At 50.4% G+C, this 15,576-nt stretch overlaps 3 protein-coding genes across 3 annotated transcripts; 1 reads left to right on the top strand and 2 right to left on the bottom strand.

Moving 5' to 3' along the window:
• Positions 1-146: 146 nt before the first annotated feature.
• Borcs8 (BLOC-1 related complex subunit 8) lies at positions 147-5,832 on the bottom strand. Its single transcript, XM_051178059.1, has 4 exons — positions 5,681-5,832; positions 3,675-3,787; positions 3,172-3,236; positions 147-685 (listed from the first exon to the last, which is right to left on the bottom strand). The coding sequence occupies exons 1-4, from the start codon at positions 5,715-5,717 to the stop codon at positions 571-573; spliced, it is 330 nt and encodes a 109-aa protein (XP_051034016.1). The 5' UTR covers positions 5,718-5,832; the 3' UTR covers positions 147-570.
• A 561-nt stretch (positions 5,833-6,393) lies between these two features.
• On the top strand, positions 6,394-13,205 carry Rfxank (regulatory factor X associated ankyrin containing protein). Its single transcript, XM_051178057.1, has 9 exons — positions 6,394-6,564; positions 7,284-7,478; positions 10,416-10,496; positions 10,935-11,000; positions 11,188-11,288; positions 11,417-11,542; positions 11,925-11,991; positions 12,319-12,399; positions 13,063-13,205. Exons 2-9 carry the CDS (start codon positions 7,292-7,294, stop codon positions 13,131-13,133), a joined length of 780 nt encoding a protein of 259 aa, XP_051034014.1. The 5' UTR covers positions 6,394-6,564; positions 7,284-7,291; the 3' UTR covers positions 13,134-13,205.
• Positions 13,179-15,183, bottom strand: Nr2c2ap (nuclear receptor 2C2 associated protein). Its single transcript, XM_051178058.1, has 5 exons — positions 14,974-15,183; positions 14,648-14,738; positions 14,338-14,443; positions 14,199-14,266; positions 13,179-13,436 (listed from the first exon to the last, which is right to left on the bottom strand). The coding sequence occupies exons 1-5, from the start codon at positions 15,009-15,011 to the stop codon at positions 13,317-13,319; spliced, it is 423 nt and encodes a 140-aa protein (XP_051034015.1). The 5' UTR covers positions 15,012-15,183; the 3' UTR covers positions 13,179-13,316.
• Between the last annotated feature and the right edge of the window lie 393 nt (positions 15,184-15,576).

Here is a 15,576-nt window from a genome sequence, read left to right as displayed (position 1 = left end):
CCTACTCCAGAGGCCAGGCCAGGGTGCCTGGACAGATGGGGTGCTGCAGATGCAGGAGTGGTCTGCAGTGCTTTCTGCTGCTGCTCCTCTCATTCCAGCAACAGACCAGAGTTGGTGGACCCCAGCTAAAGACTGGCTGACGCTGATGCAGGGCAGCTATGTGTTTATTGAGTTATAACCAACACAAAACTTCCGAGGACAGTGGTGCTTTCATTTCACTCCATCAGCTGGAGAAACCACGGCAGGGCAGGGTGGAGAGTACAGTTCCCAGCCAATCTCAACTTCCCACTAAATCATTCCTTTTGCTCCTTTTATGGACGGAGTGCCAACTTGGGGCCTTGCTCTGGTCACATTCCCTAGGGATGCCAGAAGGCTGTTCCTTGCCCATACACGTCCTCTGACCTGTGTTTCTCAGTCACTGTCTCTGTGAGCCTGTCAATCAGGCACCACTGTGTTCCTCACAGGTCACTGAATTATAGGATACTTGTGCCATAGATGCCAAGGAACATCTGGACAGCCCACTGGTTAGGGTAGTGAGACTGGGGTTGGGGTGGGAGCAGGTGGCTGGTGCTACCTGTGGCTCTGGGCGCTGGTGTTCATGTGGTCCCGGATATTGATGGCCTGTTTGAGCAGGCCTTCCACACTATGGAAGTACACACTGCTATCCACCAGGCTCTTCACAGCACTGAAACAGAAGGCAGTGAGGATCAGCAGCAAGGCTGCCAGGAACGTCCCTACTCTGGCCACACCAGCAGCCTGGGATCCCTCAATGAGGAGCTGCAGAGGTGGGCTCAGCCTTTAACATTGTTAACTATTAACAATTAAAAAGGTTTCATGTCACCAGGCAGTGATGGCACTTGAGAGGCAGAGGTAGGCAGATGTCTGTGAGTTCGAGGCCAGCCTGGTCTACAGAGGGAGTTCTAAGACAGCCAAGACTACACAAAGAAACCCTGTCTTGAAACCTCCTCCCCTTCCCCCCAAAAAGAGGAGGTTTCATGTCTGTAAAGGTAGCACTCAGCCTGTCAGCCTGCGAATCCCTCATCCTGAGGGAAAGGACACCTCTCAGCCCAGTGACTGCAGTGGGTGCTGCTTCACAGGGATGGAACTGATCTTTATCCAGTGTTGAAAAGGTGGCTGGATGCATGACTCTGCTTTGAAGATTTGAAGTGTATAGACCAGGCATAGTTGTACATGCCTATCTTCCTAGGACCCAAGGAGGCTGAGGCAGGAGGATCCTGAGTTTGAAGCCAGCCTGGGCTGTAGAGTGAGACTCCGTCTCAAAAATCACACCAATCTTTTTATTTGTTTGGTTTTTTGAGACAGGGTTTCTTTGTGTAGCTTTGAAGCCTATCCTGGAACTAGCTCTTGTAGACCAGGTTAAACTGGAACTCACAGAGATCTGCCTGCCTCTGCCTCCCAAGACTGGGATTAAAGGCACATGCCACCACTGCCTGGCATATTATATGAATCTTAAAAAAACAAACAAACAAAAACATTTATTTGGGGGAGGGGATGCATCTGCAGTGGTGCCCTGTGGAGGTCAGAGGACAACCTGCCAAAGTCAGTTCTCTCTGTCCTTGGCGTAGGCACCTTCACCCAGAGGCCTCTCAGTAGCCCTATATCCTTCCTATGAGCAGAGAGTGAGGGGTTTATTACTCTCATGTAATTAAGCAATTAAGAGGATCAAATCCTCATTAAGAGCTCATGAAAAGCCCAAGCAATTGAGGGTGTGCATATCAAAAACACTGGCTATCTGAATCTGCACTTTATAAAAAAAGTGAGATGGTGGAGTGGTGAATATGCTCAGGGTACACAGTAGGCTGGACACAGGGACAGTGAGGGATGGTGGCTCAAAAGGAGAGCCGACCTGCTACCCAGGAGGCCTAAGAATGAAGAGAAAAGCCAGGTGTGGTGGTGCACACCTTTAATTTCAGCACTTGTGAGTCAAAGGCAGGATGATCTCTGTGAGTTCAAGACCAGCATAGTCTACAGAATGAATTCCAAGACAGCCAGAGTGAGACCAAGACTATAAAATGAGACCCTGTTTCAAAAGGAAGAAAGAGAGAAGGAGAGAGAGGAAGAAAAAAGAATAGAAAAAAAAAGTAGAGTCCTATAGATTCCATAGCCCAGTAGGCACAACAGAGACTCAAGGCCACACTTAGAGTCAAATATGGGCTCCCCAGAACCTGGAGAAGGACCTGAACAAAAAGAACATGAGGGAGCCAGAGATATGGTCAAGGTCCTTGCACCAACACTGATGACCTGAGCTCTATGCCTGGGATCCACACAGTGGAAGGAGAACAGATTCTTGTGAGCTGTCCTCTGATCTCTATATGTGTGCCATGGCACATGTGTGCCTACATACACACACATGCACATTGAATAAAATCTTGTATGTGAGCAGAAGTCATTAGCAGAATGATCTCAGCTCCTAGGAAGGCAGAGGCAGGAGTGCTTAAGCCTGGGTATTCAAGGTTATCCTGGAGATACAACCAAGGCTCAACTCAAAAACAACATGACAAGTAGAAGTGGTAGACTTGTCAGTATCTGCTCTGCACTGGAGGGCACAGCACAGGGTAGAAGGCAACCCTGTCTCCCCTTAACTGTGGTCCAGCCTCAGGCTCTGTGCTACCGCTTAGCTTGGAGGAAGTTGATTTTTGTGTCTGTGTGGTTTATGTGTGAGTATGTGTTTGTGGGTGTTTGCATGTGTGTGTGCACCTGCAAGTGCATGTGTGTGGAGAACAGAGGTCAACACTGGGCATGTTCATCAACTTCTCTCCACCTTATTTTTGAGGCAAGCATTTATGAACTGAGCCCTAGTCCCTAAACTGAGACAGGAATCTCTCACTGAACTAGGAACTCGCTGATGGGACTAGCTGCCTAGGGGAGCTCTAGACATGCTCCTGCCTCCAACCTCAAGGTTGAGCTGGGCTTGTTGGTGCACAGCAACTGTCAATAAGGGTGCTTTGGGGCTTGTGCAGCAAGCACTTTATTCAGTGAGCCACACACTGCCCACCCCAAGTCAAAGGCAAACAGTCGAGTCCCCAACTCCCCAAGAACAACTATAAGGGACCCAACTGAGGTGTCAAGGCTGCACCTCAAGGTGAGGGGACATGGAGATTGGGAATCTGTGCCACTCTGCCCTGTAACAGGTATAGTAGGGTGTCTCACCTGCAAGCGTACTCCACGGTGTATATGGCGCCCTGGCTCTGCTCCTCCCACCTCTGCATGTCAGCCTGCAGAATTGTGGAGCATTAGAAGGGAAGGCTCTATGGAAACCAGTGTTATATGACATAACCCCTCTGAGCTTATCCTCCAAGTTCTACCTGAATCCTCCATTCCCCACAGACGTCTTAGTAGCGCCTCCCTACTCTTTGCTTAAGAGCACAAAGACTTCCTCCTGCAGTCCTCTTCCTGCTTAGGGCTCAAGCCCTTGGCACTGTCTATTTCTTCTACCTGGCATACCCTTCCTTCACCTTGCTGGTCACTAACATAGACATGCTTCAAAAGCCACACAAGGACTGTCCCCACATCGTCCAACCTGATTCAGCTGCCACAGGCCACCTCACCAGCACCTCTGCTTTGCCTTCAGCCCCTCCACACAGCACCCCACATCTGCTCAGGGGCTGTGATTGGACTTGGGGGAGATCTTCTGCATGGTTGGCAGAACTCACCTTGTGCTGGGCCAGCTCCGGCAGTGAGCGGCGCACATGTTCTTGTAGCCGGTACAGGGCCACTGATGGCTCATTGGCCAGGACATAGACACTCTCAGTGAACTTGTCTGTGACTGGGTTTGACATGGTGGGGATGGGAATAAGGGACAAGTATTAGACCCTTGTATTTATTTTGAATCATGTGTGTGTGTATCTATATGTATAAGTACATCTATAAGTGCAATGCCATGGAGGCCAGAAGAGCTGGAGTTACAGGGGGTTGTGAGCTGTACAATGTGAATGCAGGGAACCAAACCTGTCATTCGTACTCCTAACTACCAAGACATCTCTCTAGCTTCTTTAAAAAAAAATTTTTTTTTTTTTTTTTTAGCTAGGGGATCTTGTGTAGCCCAGGTCAGACTTTAGTTTTCTATAACCAAGGATGACTTTGAACTCCCAATCCTCCCAATCCTCCTGCCTCCACCCCCTTTGTGCTGGGATTGTAGATGTGCAACACCACACTTAGTTTATGTGATGCTAGGCATGTAGCTCAGTTTCATGCATGCGAGGCAGGGACTCTACCAGATGAGTACCAGCTCACATTGGACTCTTGATTGTTCAGTCTTTGAGCCCAATCAGGAGAGGAGCTGCCAGGGTACACTCCTGTAACTGTCATCCTCAGGCCCGGGGACAGCTACAGACAGTAACAGCAGGGCCTAAGTCAAGGGCGCATGAGCACATAAGGAACTCACAGGCTCCTCCCACCTTCCCACAACACCCCTTTCAGGGGTTACTGGTGAACAGTACTAATGCCACTAAGACCCCTTACCTCATTCATAATATCATACTAGAAACCAGTAGAGGAACATCCAATAGCTCTGGATTCCCTGTAACTCACTATGTAGAGCAGGCTGTCCTGAAACTCACAGCAATCCTCCTACCTCTGCCTCCCATGTTCTGGGAGAAGTATGTTACCACCATGCCCAGCTGACCAGAGGACGACCACAGAACCCAAAGGTGCCTAAAGTTCACATCCTTGTTTTGCCTCTACTTTGACCAAGACGGGAATGATGTGGAAGCCCACATTCTCTGCTATGTTGGAAAAACTCTAAGATATACCCCATCACAAGCCCTGCCATAGCAGGATGCCTACTGAGGCTACCCTTTACTCAACCCATCCAAGTTCCTGTAAAGCCCACCTGCTTCCTTTTTCCTGGAACTCATGTTTCTTCCACAAGTCCGCTGCACATAAACCATCATCCCAGAGTAGACTTCTAGCAAGGGCTTTCCAATAAGCCAAGTCTCCAACCTTCCTGCTCCATCCATCAAAGATTCTGTTGCTTCCAACTGCACATTTGATCCCTCTCCTGCCTGTACCACACCAACTCTGACAACAGTCCCAATTACAGGCTGCAGATGGCGCCAACTCCCAAGACAAACATGCCATAAATCCTGCTTTCTTATCACCCAGGGCTCCCACCAGCCAAAGAAAATTACCTACTTCTCCGGTCTTTATTTATTTTGCAATGCTGGGGATCAAACCCAGAGCCTTGAACATTCTGGGCAGAGTGCTCACGACTGAGCAACAGCCCCAGCTCGTCTCTCATGTCTCACCAGGATTAAACTGGCCTTCAATCAGTAATCTCGATTCTTGCCTCCCGAGTAAAGATTAGAGTATTACGCCACCAAGCCCGTACACTCGTTTACATGTTCACAGGATAAAAGAACAAATTAAACTGAGTATGGGGTGCACGCTTTTAATTCCAGCTCTCGGGAGGCAGAGGCCAGCCTGGTCTACATAGCGAGTTCCAAGACAGAACTACACACTGAACCCTTGTCTCGAAAAAAAAAAAAAAAAAAAAAAACCAGAAAGAGAGCCTTCCCTTGGCTCGGTTCACTATGGCTGTCACGTCACCTCCCGCCGGGAGACACCGGCCTTCCTTTTCCGCCGAGCCCTGCACTGCCCTCTGCAGGCCGCGACCGGGCGACTCCCCGACCCCTCCAATCTGCCCGGGGTCCCGCAACACCTTTCTTGCCCTTCAGCTGCATCTCTGGTTCTTCCATAGCGAAGGCGGACAGGCAGCAACCCAAAACCGGAACCGGAAGTCGTGAATCTGGGGCGTCTACTTAAACTTTCCGGGTCGAAGCAGGTCGCTGTAAGCCTGCATCCAGTTCAGGTGTCGGGTTCGCTGAGCCTCTTCGCGCCAGCTTCTATTCAGACAAGAGGGAATGAAGGCAACTCGGGCATGCGTGTGATAGCATGGGGATTTCCTGGTGCTCTAGAATACCTAGTCCAGGACGCCCTGCTGCCACCATAACCCTGCACATACTGATAATCCCCTTGGAATTATCAGGGAAAGGAAATGTTAAGGACAAGCGCCAATGATATTCGGTCCCTTTAAATTCGCTAAGTCCCGCCCACGTGTCTCCGCCCCCGTCTGGAGAATGCTCCGCCCTCCCACCCACTAGTGACTCCGATTGGGGAAGACTGTGGTAGCGGGTGGTGGGGAAAACGCAGGAGAGGCCGCACAGGCGCAGTGAAATCCTCAGCCCGTCTGAGTCTCCTTCAGTGCTTTACAAGGAGAACGCACGCACGCGCCGCTGTACTTACGTGCCTCAGCGGAAGCCATGCCCCTCCTTCAGATCTTAAAGGGCTAGAAGCAGCTTCGGTTCTTGGCACTTTTGCTGGGGAGGGGTGCGCAGGCGCACTAGGGGAGTTCTCTAGTCGGAGTAGTCGTCGCGTGTAAGTTGCTGCTCTCAGTCCCGACAGAGGAAGCTAGAGTGCTGAGCGTCCGGTCACCAATTTGCACCTCACTAGATCCACTGGACCAGGAAAGTTTGTGAATAGAGGTTCCCGAGTTTTGGGAGACCCAGGCTTGCAGCGTAGGGGGACGGAGGAGGCTGGAGGGAGGTGAGTGTACCTCCTGAGTCGCATCTATTACTGAGCTCTAAGTCGTTTTGGAGGATCCCGACCCAAATAACCACAGAAGGCCACTAATAAGTTTGGTGCTAGTATCTCTGTGCTGTTTTCTGACACGACCTCTCTGAGGCCTCGTTTTTTCACCTTATTGAGGAGAAAATTAAGGCTCAGCTTAATCATAGCCCAGGTTTTCACAGCTTGTAAGTGAGGGGATTTGAACCCAAACTGTTGTCCGAACTCCAATTTTATTGCCTAGTGCAAGTGCCTAGGATTCTGATGTTATTTGTTGGCAATAGCAGTTATCCAAAGCTTTAAGTTTCCTACCCTCAACAGGCAAGGCTGAGTATGCAGACCATGCCTAGTGTGTGTGTGGATGTATACATATAAATATATGTACACACACTATACATCTATCTATGTTTATCTATTTATATTGAGATAGGGTCTCTCTAACATAACTCTGGCTGTCCTAGAACTTACTATGTAGACTAGACTGGCCTCAAACGGACCTAACCAATATTCTTTTATTTTGGGGGTGGGATGTGGTTTGGAGCTGATGTGGAGGCCAGAGGACAACTTCCTGGAATCAGTTATTTCCCTCTACCATGTGGGTTCCTGGGATCAAACTTAAGTCATCTGGCTTGGTGTCAAGCTGAGCCATCATGGGAGCCCAAGAGCTTCTTATAATTATTGTTCTGTCTTCCCTCCAGCTCCCCCCATGGAACCCACTCAGCTTGCAGGGAACCTTATCCCAAACCAGCAGTCCTCTGTGCCTGACTTTGAGGATCCTGAGGACCCCAGAGAGGAATCCCTGGACAGCTCAGACACTGTGGTCCTCAGTCTGTTCCCCTGCACCCCAGAGGCTGTGAATCCTGAAGCAGATGCTAGTGCATCCTCATTACAGGGTGAGGGAGACTATCATGTTCCACATCAAATCTGTCCTCATGGCTTGGAGACTGGGGCCCACTTTTCCCTGTCTACCCTCCTAGATTATTTTTATTTTAGTGTGTGTGTGTGTGTGTGTGTGTGTGCTTATGTTGCACGTTCCTCAGGATGTGTGCATGTGTTCACAGTACTGCATGTGTGTTGGTGTGCACATGCATGGAGGCAAGGTGTTGACACATCCTATTCTTCAATGACATGTCCACATTATTATTTCTTTAAGCTTTGCTAGGCATGCTTGGCACACATCAGAAACAGGCAGATATTTGTGAGTTCAAGGTCAACCTGGTCTACATAGGGAGTTCCAGGATAGAAAAGGTCATTTAGAGAGACCCTGCCTTAAATCGGTATAGAGAGGATAGGTAGAGAGATAGCTGAATTGTTTGGGCCACTTGGTTTTTCAGAGGATCTGGGTTCAATTCTCAGCACCCACAGAGTGGCTTATAGCCACCTTAACTCCAGCTTCAATTCAAGTTCCCCCAGAACTTCCTCTGGCCTCTGAGGACATCAGACACACACACATCATACACATACATTCATGTAGGCAAAACATACACATAAAATAAGTACATCTAAATTAAGAAGTTTTAAAGGATTTTTAAATGTTTTATGTACTTGAATGTTTTGCCTGCACACATGTGTACCATGAGCATGCAGTGCCTGAGGAAGCCAGAAAAGGGCATCTGAGTCCCTGGAACTGGGATCTGCAGATGCTGCAGGTCAGACCTGGACCTCTTGAAACCCAGAGAGCCATCTCTACAGCCCCTAATTTCTACATTACATTTATTTATTCCATGTATGTATGCGCATGTGAATGAACATGTCATGGCTCACATGAAGAGGGCAGGAGACAATTTTCAGGATAAGTTCTCTCTTTCTGCTGTGGATCCTAGTAATGAAACTCAGGTCCTGAAGCCAAGAACAGGCGCCTTTACCAGCTGAGCCATCTCTCTGGCCTCTATCTTATGTTCAAGACAGAGTCTCAGACCAAACCTGAAGCTCACTGATTAAGCTAGTCAATGAGCTCTGAGGTACTGCCTGTCTTTACCTTGCAGTGCTAGCAAGCAGCCATGACACACGCCTTTGATCCCAGCACCATAGAGGCAGAAGCAAGCAGATCTCTAGTTTGAGGCCAACCTAGTTTACATAGTAAGTTCTAGGCCAGTCAGAGTTACATAGTGAATATCTCAAAAAAAAAAAAAAAAAAAAAAGTGTGTGTGTGTGTGTGTGTGTGTAGAGAGAGAGAGAGAGAGAAGGTCTCTCTATTTGGAGTCCTGGCTCTAATCTGGAACTTGTTATATAGTCCAGGCTGGCCTCAAACATAGAGATGCACCTGCTGCTTCTGCCTCCTGAGTGCTGGAGTCAAATCTGTGCCCCACCACAACTGGCCATTTTGTATATTTTTTTAGTGTGGGAAAATATATACAACATTTACTATTTGGATACAATTGAAGTACAATTTAGTGAACTTTGGCACATTCATTGGTTTGTGCCACCATCATGTTATCTAGTTCCAGAATATTGCCATCACTGCAGTAGAAGACTCCCAGACCCCAGAAGCACTTACTCCTGCTCCCCTCCCTCAGGCCACAGCAACACCGATCTGTCTCCTCCTCTGGTAATTGTTCAAATTGTTCTGGTTGATATATATCCCTGGGATGGCCCAACTCTCATGACTGACCAGAGTCATGGTCATGGTGTGGGTCAGGTCTTCATCGCTCTTTATGATCGCATAATATCCCAGCAAGTGGGTGGACCACAGTCTGTTCATCCGTTTATCTATTGACAAATATTGGGTGGTTTCCTTTTTAAAGTGTGTGTGTGTGTGTGTGTGTGTGTGTGTGTGTGTGTGTGTGTGTTCTCACATGTATGCATTCACTGATGCCCACAGAAACCAGAAGACATTGGCTTTTGTTGGAGCTGGAGTGCCAGTAGCTTTGAGCTGCCAATGTGGATGAACTGAACCCCAGTCCTCTGTAATAAGAATTAGTATTCTTAACTGCCCAGCCAGCTCTCTGCCCCCCCCCCCCAGTTTCTTTTGTGCTGTTGGGAATAGTATTGCTCTGAGTACCAAATTTTCATTTGAACTTGGCTAAGTTGGTGGAAATAGAGAAGATTGGAAATTCAGGGTTATCCTCAGCTACAGAGAGAACCTGGGCTACACAAGACCTTTTCTCAAAAGCCAGGAGGGCTCCCATGGAGATGACTGGGTCGGGTAATGCTGCCCTGGGAACACAGGGACCTGAGTTCAATCCTAAGCATCCAGAAAAAAAGCCAGTGTGGTAAAACACACCTGCAGTGTTCCATTACTGAGGTAGTGGAGACAGGAGGGTCTCAGGACCTGACTGACAGCCAGCCTAGTTCAAATGGTGAGCCCCAAGCATGTCTCAAAAGGCAAGGTAGACAGATCCTGAAGGGTATACTTAAGGTTAACCTTTGCACGCGCACACACACAAGTTGGTCTCTCCTTTCCTCTTCCTCTGTTTCCTTACTTGGAACACTCTAAGCCCAGGCTTCCTTGTAGTCTTCCTGCCTCTGCCTCCTGAGTGCTGGAATCAAAAGTGTGTGCCTCCACCACCCAGCCTCCTTCTATTTCTTTAACATAAGGTTTCATTCTGTAGTCCCAGCTGACCTGTAAATAACTGTATATCCCAGGCTGGCTGCCTTGTGATGCCTGCCCCAGCTTCCTGAGTAGTTGAGAATGTGGGCCTGTACCACTAGACCTTACTCCTTTGTCATTCATTTAAAAAGGTTGTTTTATTTACTATTAGCATCTGTGTGGGTGTTGGCATGCACATGGAGATCATAGGGATGGCCTTTTAAAGATTGGAGCCTGCAGCATATGTCTGGACACTCTGAGACAAACACACCAGGGAAACAGCCCCTTCATCTCCCTGCAGGCAGCTTCTTGAAGCACTCAACAACCCTCACAAACCGGCAACGTGGGAATGAGGTCTCGGCTCTGCCAGCTACCCTTGATTGTGAGTAGGACTCATGGAGGTGGGGGTGGCACTAGAGGATTCCTTACAAGCCTGGCATGGTGCCCCATGGCCCAGCAATTGGGGGTGGAGGTAGAGGGGCTGGTCAGAAGTTCAAGGTCATCCCTGGCTACTACAAGCCAACTGAGACAAAAAAAAAAAAGCTACAAGGAATTGAGGAACTTGGCTCAGATGGTAGACTGTTCACCAACATCCACAGACTTCTGAGTTGATCTCAGGCTCCTCGTAAACTGTCACTCTAGCATTCAAGAGGATCAGCAATTCCAGGTTATCCTTGGCTACATAGCAAGTTGCAGGCCAGCCTGGGCTTCACAATGCCCTCTCAAAAAACAAAAAAATAGAGGATCAATTTTGAACAGGGTAAACAGAGCCCTGGGGAGGGGATGGAAGGGTGAATACTGTGCCTGTCTCTGGCCGCAGCCCTGTCTATCCACCAGCTTGCAGCCCAAGGGGAGCTGAGCCAACTGAAGGGCCATCTGCGGAAGGGTGCGTGTCCTTTGTGTGCTGGCATGCACATGCCCGTCTGGTAGGGAAAAGTGTGTGGGAGTGGCCTGTGTGTGTGTGCTTGTATGCTTTGTGTATGTTCCCCTTCATGTCATTGAATCCTGCCTACCCCACTCACAAGAGCCAGCAATCTTGCTGTCCTCCACCCCATGTCCCTCCCACTTGTCAGGTGACAACCTGATCAACAAGCCAGATGAGCGTGGCTTCACTCCCCTCATCTGGGCCTCAGCCTTTGGAGAGATTGAGACAGTTCGCTTCCTGCTAGACTGGGTATGTCCCGGGGATGCAAGGACAGGCTGGGGTCTCAGCTTCTGCAGCTGCTGCCTTTGAGTTGGGCTGCCCCACCTGGGGACCCTGAGATTTCAAGTATCCCATCACTACCTTTTCTGCTTTCCTAGGGTGCTGACCCCCACATCCTGGCCAAGGAGAGGGAGAGCGCCCTATCACTTGCCAGCATGGGCGGCTACACGGACATTGTGAGGTTGTTGCTTGAACGGGATGTGGACATCAACATCTATGACTGGGTGAGGCACTGCCACCCTCATCTGTCATAGACTCCTGACTTCCATCTCTGCTCTACATGGATGGAGTCCCGTGAGGTGCCAGGCCTGTCCTGGGCTCTGGGAATGCAGGACAACTGTCATCACACCTGATAAGAGTTCCCATTGTCTGGGAGACAGATGCACAAAAAGACATGAGTAGAGGTGTAATGGCAGGCTCACCAGCAGCTGCAAAAGCCCCAAAGAAGCTGAGAAAAGTCAGGGAGGGCTTCTTGGAGGAATGGGTGTCTAAGAAACTTAGAATGGAGAGAGCCATGCAGTAGGCAGGAAGTGGATTGAATTGGCAGCCAGAGGGCAAGGGCAGAGCAGAGACCTAGCACTGGTTTTCACCTAGTCTTATCCACAGAACGGGGGGACACCACTACTCTACGCTGTGCGTGGGAACCACGTCAAGTGTGTGGAAGCCTTACTGGGTGAGTAGGAGCCCATGGGGCCCTGGACTCCAAGGGCAGACAAGAAGAGGCAGGGTAGTGTGTGGGCTTTTGTGCTTGACTGAGTCAGCCATATTGGACTGCCCCCAACCCCCTTACCGCCCACCCCTCCTCCCCCAGAGACTCTAAATCCTGTTCTTGGGGTGGGGGCACTGACATCTTGCCACTGCCCAAGCTCACATGGACAAAGGGCGGCCTGCAGACCTGTAGCTGTCCCATGGTGGGGGTAGCCACTTCCCCAAACCCTGCCATCCATGGGCTCCCAACTCTCAGATGCAGCCCTGTGCCTCTGCTTGTTTTGCTTTGCAGCCCGGGGCGCTGACCTCACCACAGAAGCTGACTCTGGCTATACCCCAATGGACCTCGCCGTGGCCCTGGGATACCGCAAAGGTGGGCTGAGGGGCTGTGTGTGGAGTGGCCACAGAGGGATACACAGGATGTCCCCTCCTTAGCACAGGGAGGCCAGGCACCTCCCCATCCTGGCTCTTGGCACTCTTGGGCTGAGGTAGGGACACCAGTACATGACAAGGACTCTGGGGTACACAAAGACACTCAGAGATACTAATAGCCCCAGCTTATCCCCAGAGTAGGTGTAGATCTTAGTCCCTCTGCCCCAGACACACACCCTGCCTTGTAGTGTTGGGTGAATCACATCGTTGAGGCCACCCCAAACTCTTGACTTCTGTTGCTATAGCAGAATACAGGAGATAGGGTGTTTTTTGGTTTAAAAAAAAGTTTTATTTGGATTTACGGTTCTGGAGGCTGGGAGAGCTACAATTGTGTGGCCATAATGGCTGAGGGTCTGGAATTGCTTTGACTCAGTGGATAGTAAGAGCAGGACAGTGGAGGGGAGCTAGGCAGGCCTTGTCTTAAAACACCCTATTCTCAAGGAAGTCCTGCCCCCCCACACACACACACTGTGAAGGGTCCCAGCCTCCAGACTAGACTGCACGACCTTCTGGGTCTCCCTTCACTCCTGCTCATGGCCTCCTTTTCACATTTGAGGTTGAGCATCATTCCAGTCCCCTCACCTACTCACACCTCCTCCCACAGTGCAACAGGCAATGGAGAGCCACATCCTGAAACTGTTCCAGAGCACTCTGGGGCCTGTGGACCCTGAGTGAAGACAGCCTGGCGGAAACCCAGGCACTCAGGGAACAAACTGGCTTGAGGCAGCCCTTGGACAGTGGTGGGAAAGGGCCCTCCCCACAACAGGAACTAATAAATCTGTGAACGTGAAGGGTTTGTGGGTGTGGGTGTTCGGGGGGGGGGGGGGTCTTCCTGGAAGAGGTGGCCGTCGATAGCTCTCACACTGCTTTCTCACCCAGCACCCGCAGGTGGTAGATGACCACACGGCCAAAAAAGTCGGTGGTGTCCTCAAAGGTCAACTTCACTCGGTCCACCTCCACAGTGGGGAGGGAGAAGGTGTGGCCTTGTGCAGTCAAGGAGGACATGGTGGCTTTGTTTCTGACCCATCAGGCCCACCTTCCCAGTTCAGACACCACCCAAATGGACCAGGTGATTACAGACTCTTGGTGCCTCTCATACCCAGCAAAAAATCAACAGCATTTTCTCTTACCCCTGCCCCCACACCCCAGACCTGTGTAGCCCTGGCTGTCCTAGAACTCACTTTATAGAGCAGACTGGCTGCAAGAGATACACCTGCTTCCCCAGTGCTGGGATCAAAAGCATATACCACAATCGCCAGGCACCTTCTTTTTTTTTTTTTTTTTTTTTTTTTTTTTTTTTTTTTTTTGATACAAGGTCCCAGGTAGCCTGGACTAACCTCAAACTTGTAGCTGAGGATGACCTTGAACCCCTGGCTCTCCTGCTGAAGCCCCATACAATGGCTCCTACTCAGGTGGAGAAGGCCACAGCTTTAATACTTTCTCTCTCTCTCTCTTTTTTTTTTTTTTTTTTTTTTTTTTTTGAGATAGGGTTTCTCTGTATTGCTTTGGCAGTTGTCCTGGAACTCGCTCTATATACCAGTCTGGCCTGGAACTCACAGAGACCCACCTGCCTCTGCCTCCCAAGTGCTGGGATTAAAGGCATGAGCCATGGGACGCCCAGAGCTTTAATTCTCAAAACAGTATGGGTATGTGGCTAGGCTGGCCTGACATTCTAGACTCTTCACCTCAGCCTTCCCAGTGCCTGTACCACACCCTCATACCCCAGGCCAAGCAAGATATTTGAAGGGCGTTTGTGTCCTCAGGGTAAAAGTCCACAATCTTCCTGAGTGTGTTCCCAGACTGTGAACCTGTAGCAGAAAAACACAGGCTGAGAATCAGGGAACTCCTTTGACACCCACCTCTTACAACCTTCCAGTACCTTCCAGGTAGCTGTGGCGACTAGAGAATCCGCCCTGGAACTGCACCTGCAGCTGTGTGATGTGAACACGCTTGGGAAACTCGAGTGTCACCCACTGGGAGGGGCCCTGGAAGCAGATGGGTAAACTGAGGAACTTGGTAATGTCAGGGTAACAGCCCATTATGCTCTGCTCATCTTTCAAGTTCCACTGCCGGAGAAAGTCCAGAAAGTGTGAGCAGGCTGTCCTTTTTAGTCTTCCCAAAGTTCTCAAGGCACCCTGCACCTTGAATCTCTTTCACACTCAGGTTGGAGGGGCGTGGAAGCACCTCACCTGGTCAGAGTTCCAGCATGTCTCCTCATCCTGGTCAAAAAGATGTTTCTTCCCAAATTGCCGGCTGTTTCTATTAAGCACAGAACTCACCCTGCAGGACAGGGGCAGGGCTAGGAGCTTCCCCTTGCAGTGAGCCACACTCCCCAGGCCAACTTGCCCCACCACCAAGAACTCTGCAACAGTCAAGAACAAGGTGGCCCCAGGCAGGAACACAACCGCCTGGCCCCGCCCCCAGTCTTCCCTTAGCCCGCACCCGGCCTCGCCACCGTTGCTCAGATCCCAGTTCATCTGTCCCCACCCCATGTCCCACAGTCCTCGAATCTCACCTGCTCACGGTCTCGGGGCAAACCAAAGACTGGCTCATCTCGGCTCTGCTACGCCTCGCCTAGCGCTCAGTCATTCGAGTTCGAACCTCGGCGCTGCCACTCCCCACTTGACCCAGCTGCGGGCTCCCCGGTTGCCTCTGAGTGACAAAGCGAGCGATTCGGGGACCGGAAAGAGACAGAAGCAGCTTCCTAAACTACAGCCTAGCTCCAGCCGTGCAGTTGTGCGAACCCGACCAAGACCCGGAACCGCGTGCGGATGGCGCACGCTCTGTGCAACACAGACCCAGCCCTATCCGCGGTGCCGGCCTCTTAAAGAGCCCGCACCCTCAGATTCCTGATTCCGTGGAGCTGGAGGGTAAACGCACACCCTACCGCTCGCGAACGTTCTCACAGCCTTCCTGTGATCGTGTCCTCTGTGGAGAATCTCCCTCGCTGTGAATGCAATCCAACCTACCCTATCCGGGTTTGCTTGTTGGGCGCCTACGGTCCCTCAGGAGGCTAGGCAGGAGGACTGCATATTTCACGCCAACATGGACAATTTAGCAAGACCTGTTTTTAAATATATATTCTAGCCGGGCGGTGGTGGCACATGCCTTTAATCCC

Source organism: Phodopus roborovskii, unplaced genomic scaffold (genome assembly GCF_943737965.1).
Source record: "Phodopus roborovskii unplaced genomic scaffold, PHOROB, whole genome shotgun sequence".
Lineage (NCBI taxonomy): Eukaryota > Metazoa > Chordata > Mammalia > Rodentia > Cricetidae > Phodopus > Phodopus roborovskii.
The sequence above is the reverse complement of the archived record's forward strand: the minus strand, read 5'-3'. Positions and strand labels throughout refer to the sequence as shown.

Coding starts and splice junctions, on each gene's coding strand:
- Nr2c2ap (XM_051178058.1), bottom strand. CDS start 15,011: ATGAGCCAGTCTTTGGTTTGCCCCGAGACCGTGAGCAG. Junction 14,444..14,647: donor CATGCTGGAACTCTGACCAG/GTGAGGTGCTTC, acceptor ATCTGCTTCCAG/GGCCCCTCCCAGTGGGTGAC. Junction 14,267..14,337: donor TCGCCACAGCTACCTGGAAG/GTACTGGAAGGT, acceptor TTTCTGCTACAG/GTTCACAGTCTGGGAACACA.
- Rfxank (XM_051178057.1), top strand. CDS start 7,292: ATGGAACCCACTCAGCTTGCAGGGAACCTTATCCCAAACCAGCAGTCC. Junction 7,479..10,415: donor TAGTGCATCCTCATTACAGG/GTGAGGGAGACT, acceptor ATCTCCCTGCAG/GCAGCTTCTTGAAGCACTCA. Junction 11,992..12,318: donor GTGTGTGGAAGCCTTACTGG/GTGAGTAGGAGC, acceptor TTTGCTTTGCAG/CCCGGGGCGCTGACCTCACC.
- Borcs8 (XM_051178059.1), bottom strand. CDS start 5,717: ATGGAAGAACCAGAGATGCAGCTGAAGGGCAAGAAAG. Junction 3,237..3,674: donor CGGAGCTGGCCCAGCACAAG/GTGAGTTCTGCC, acceptor ACAATTCTGCAG/GCTGACATGCAGAGGTGGGA. Junction 686..3,171: donor ACCGTGGAGTACGCTTGCAG/GTGAGACACCCT, acceptor CTTCTGTTTCAG/TGCTGTGAAGAGCCTGGTGG.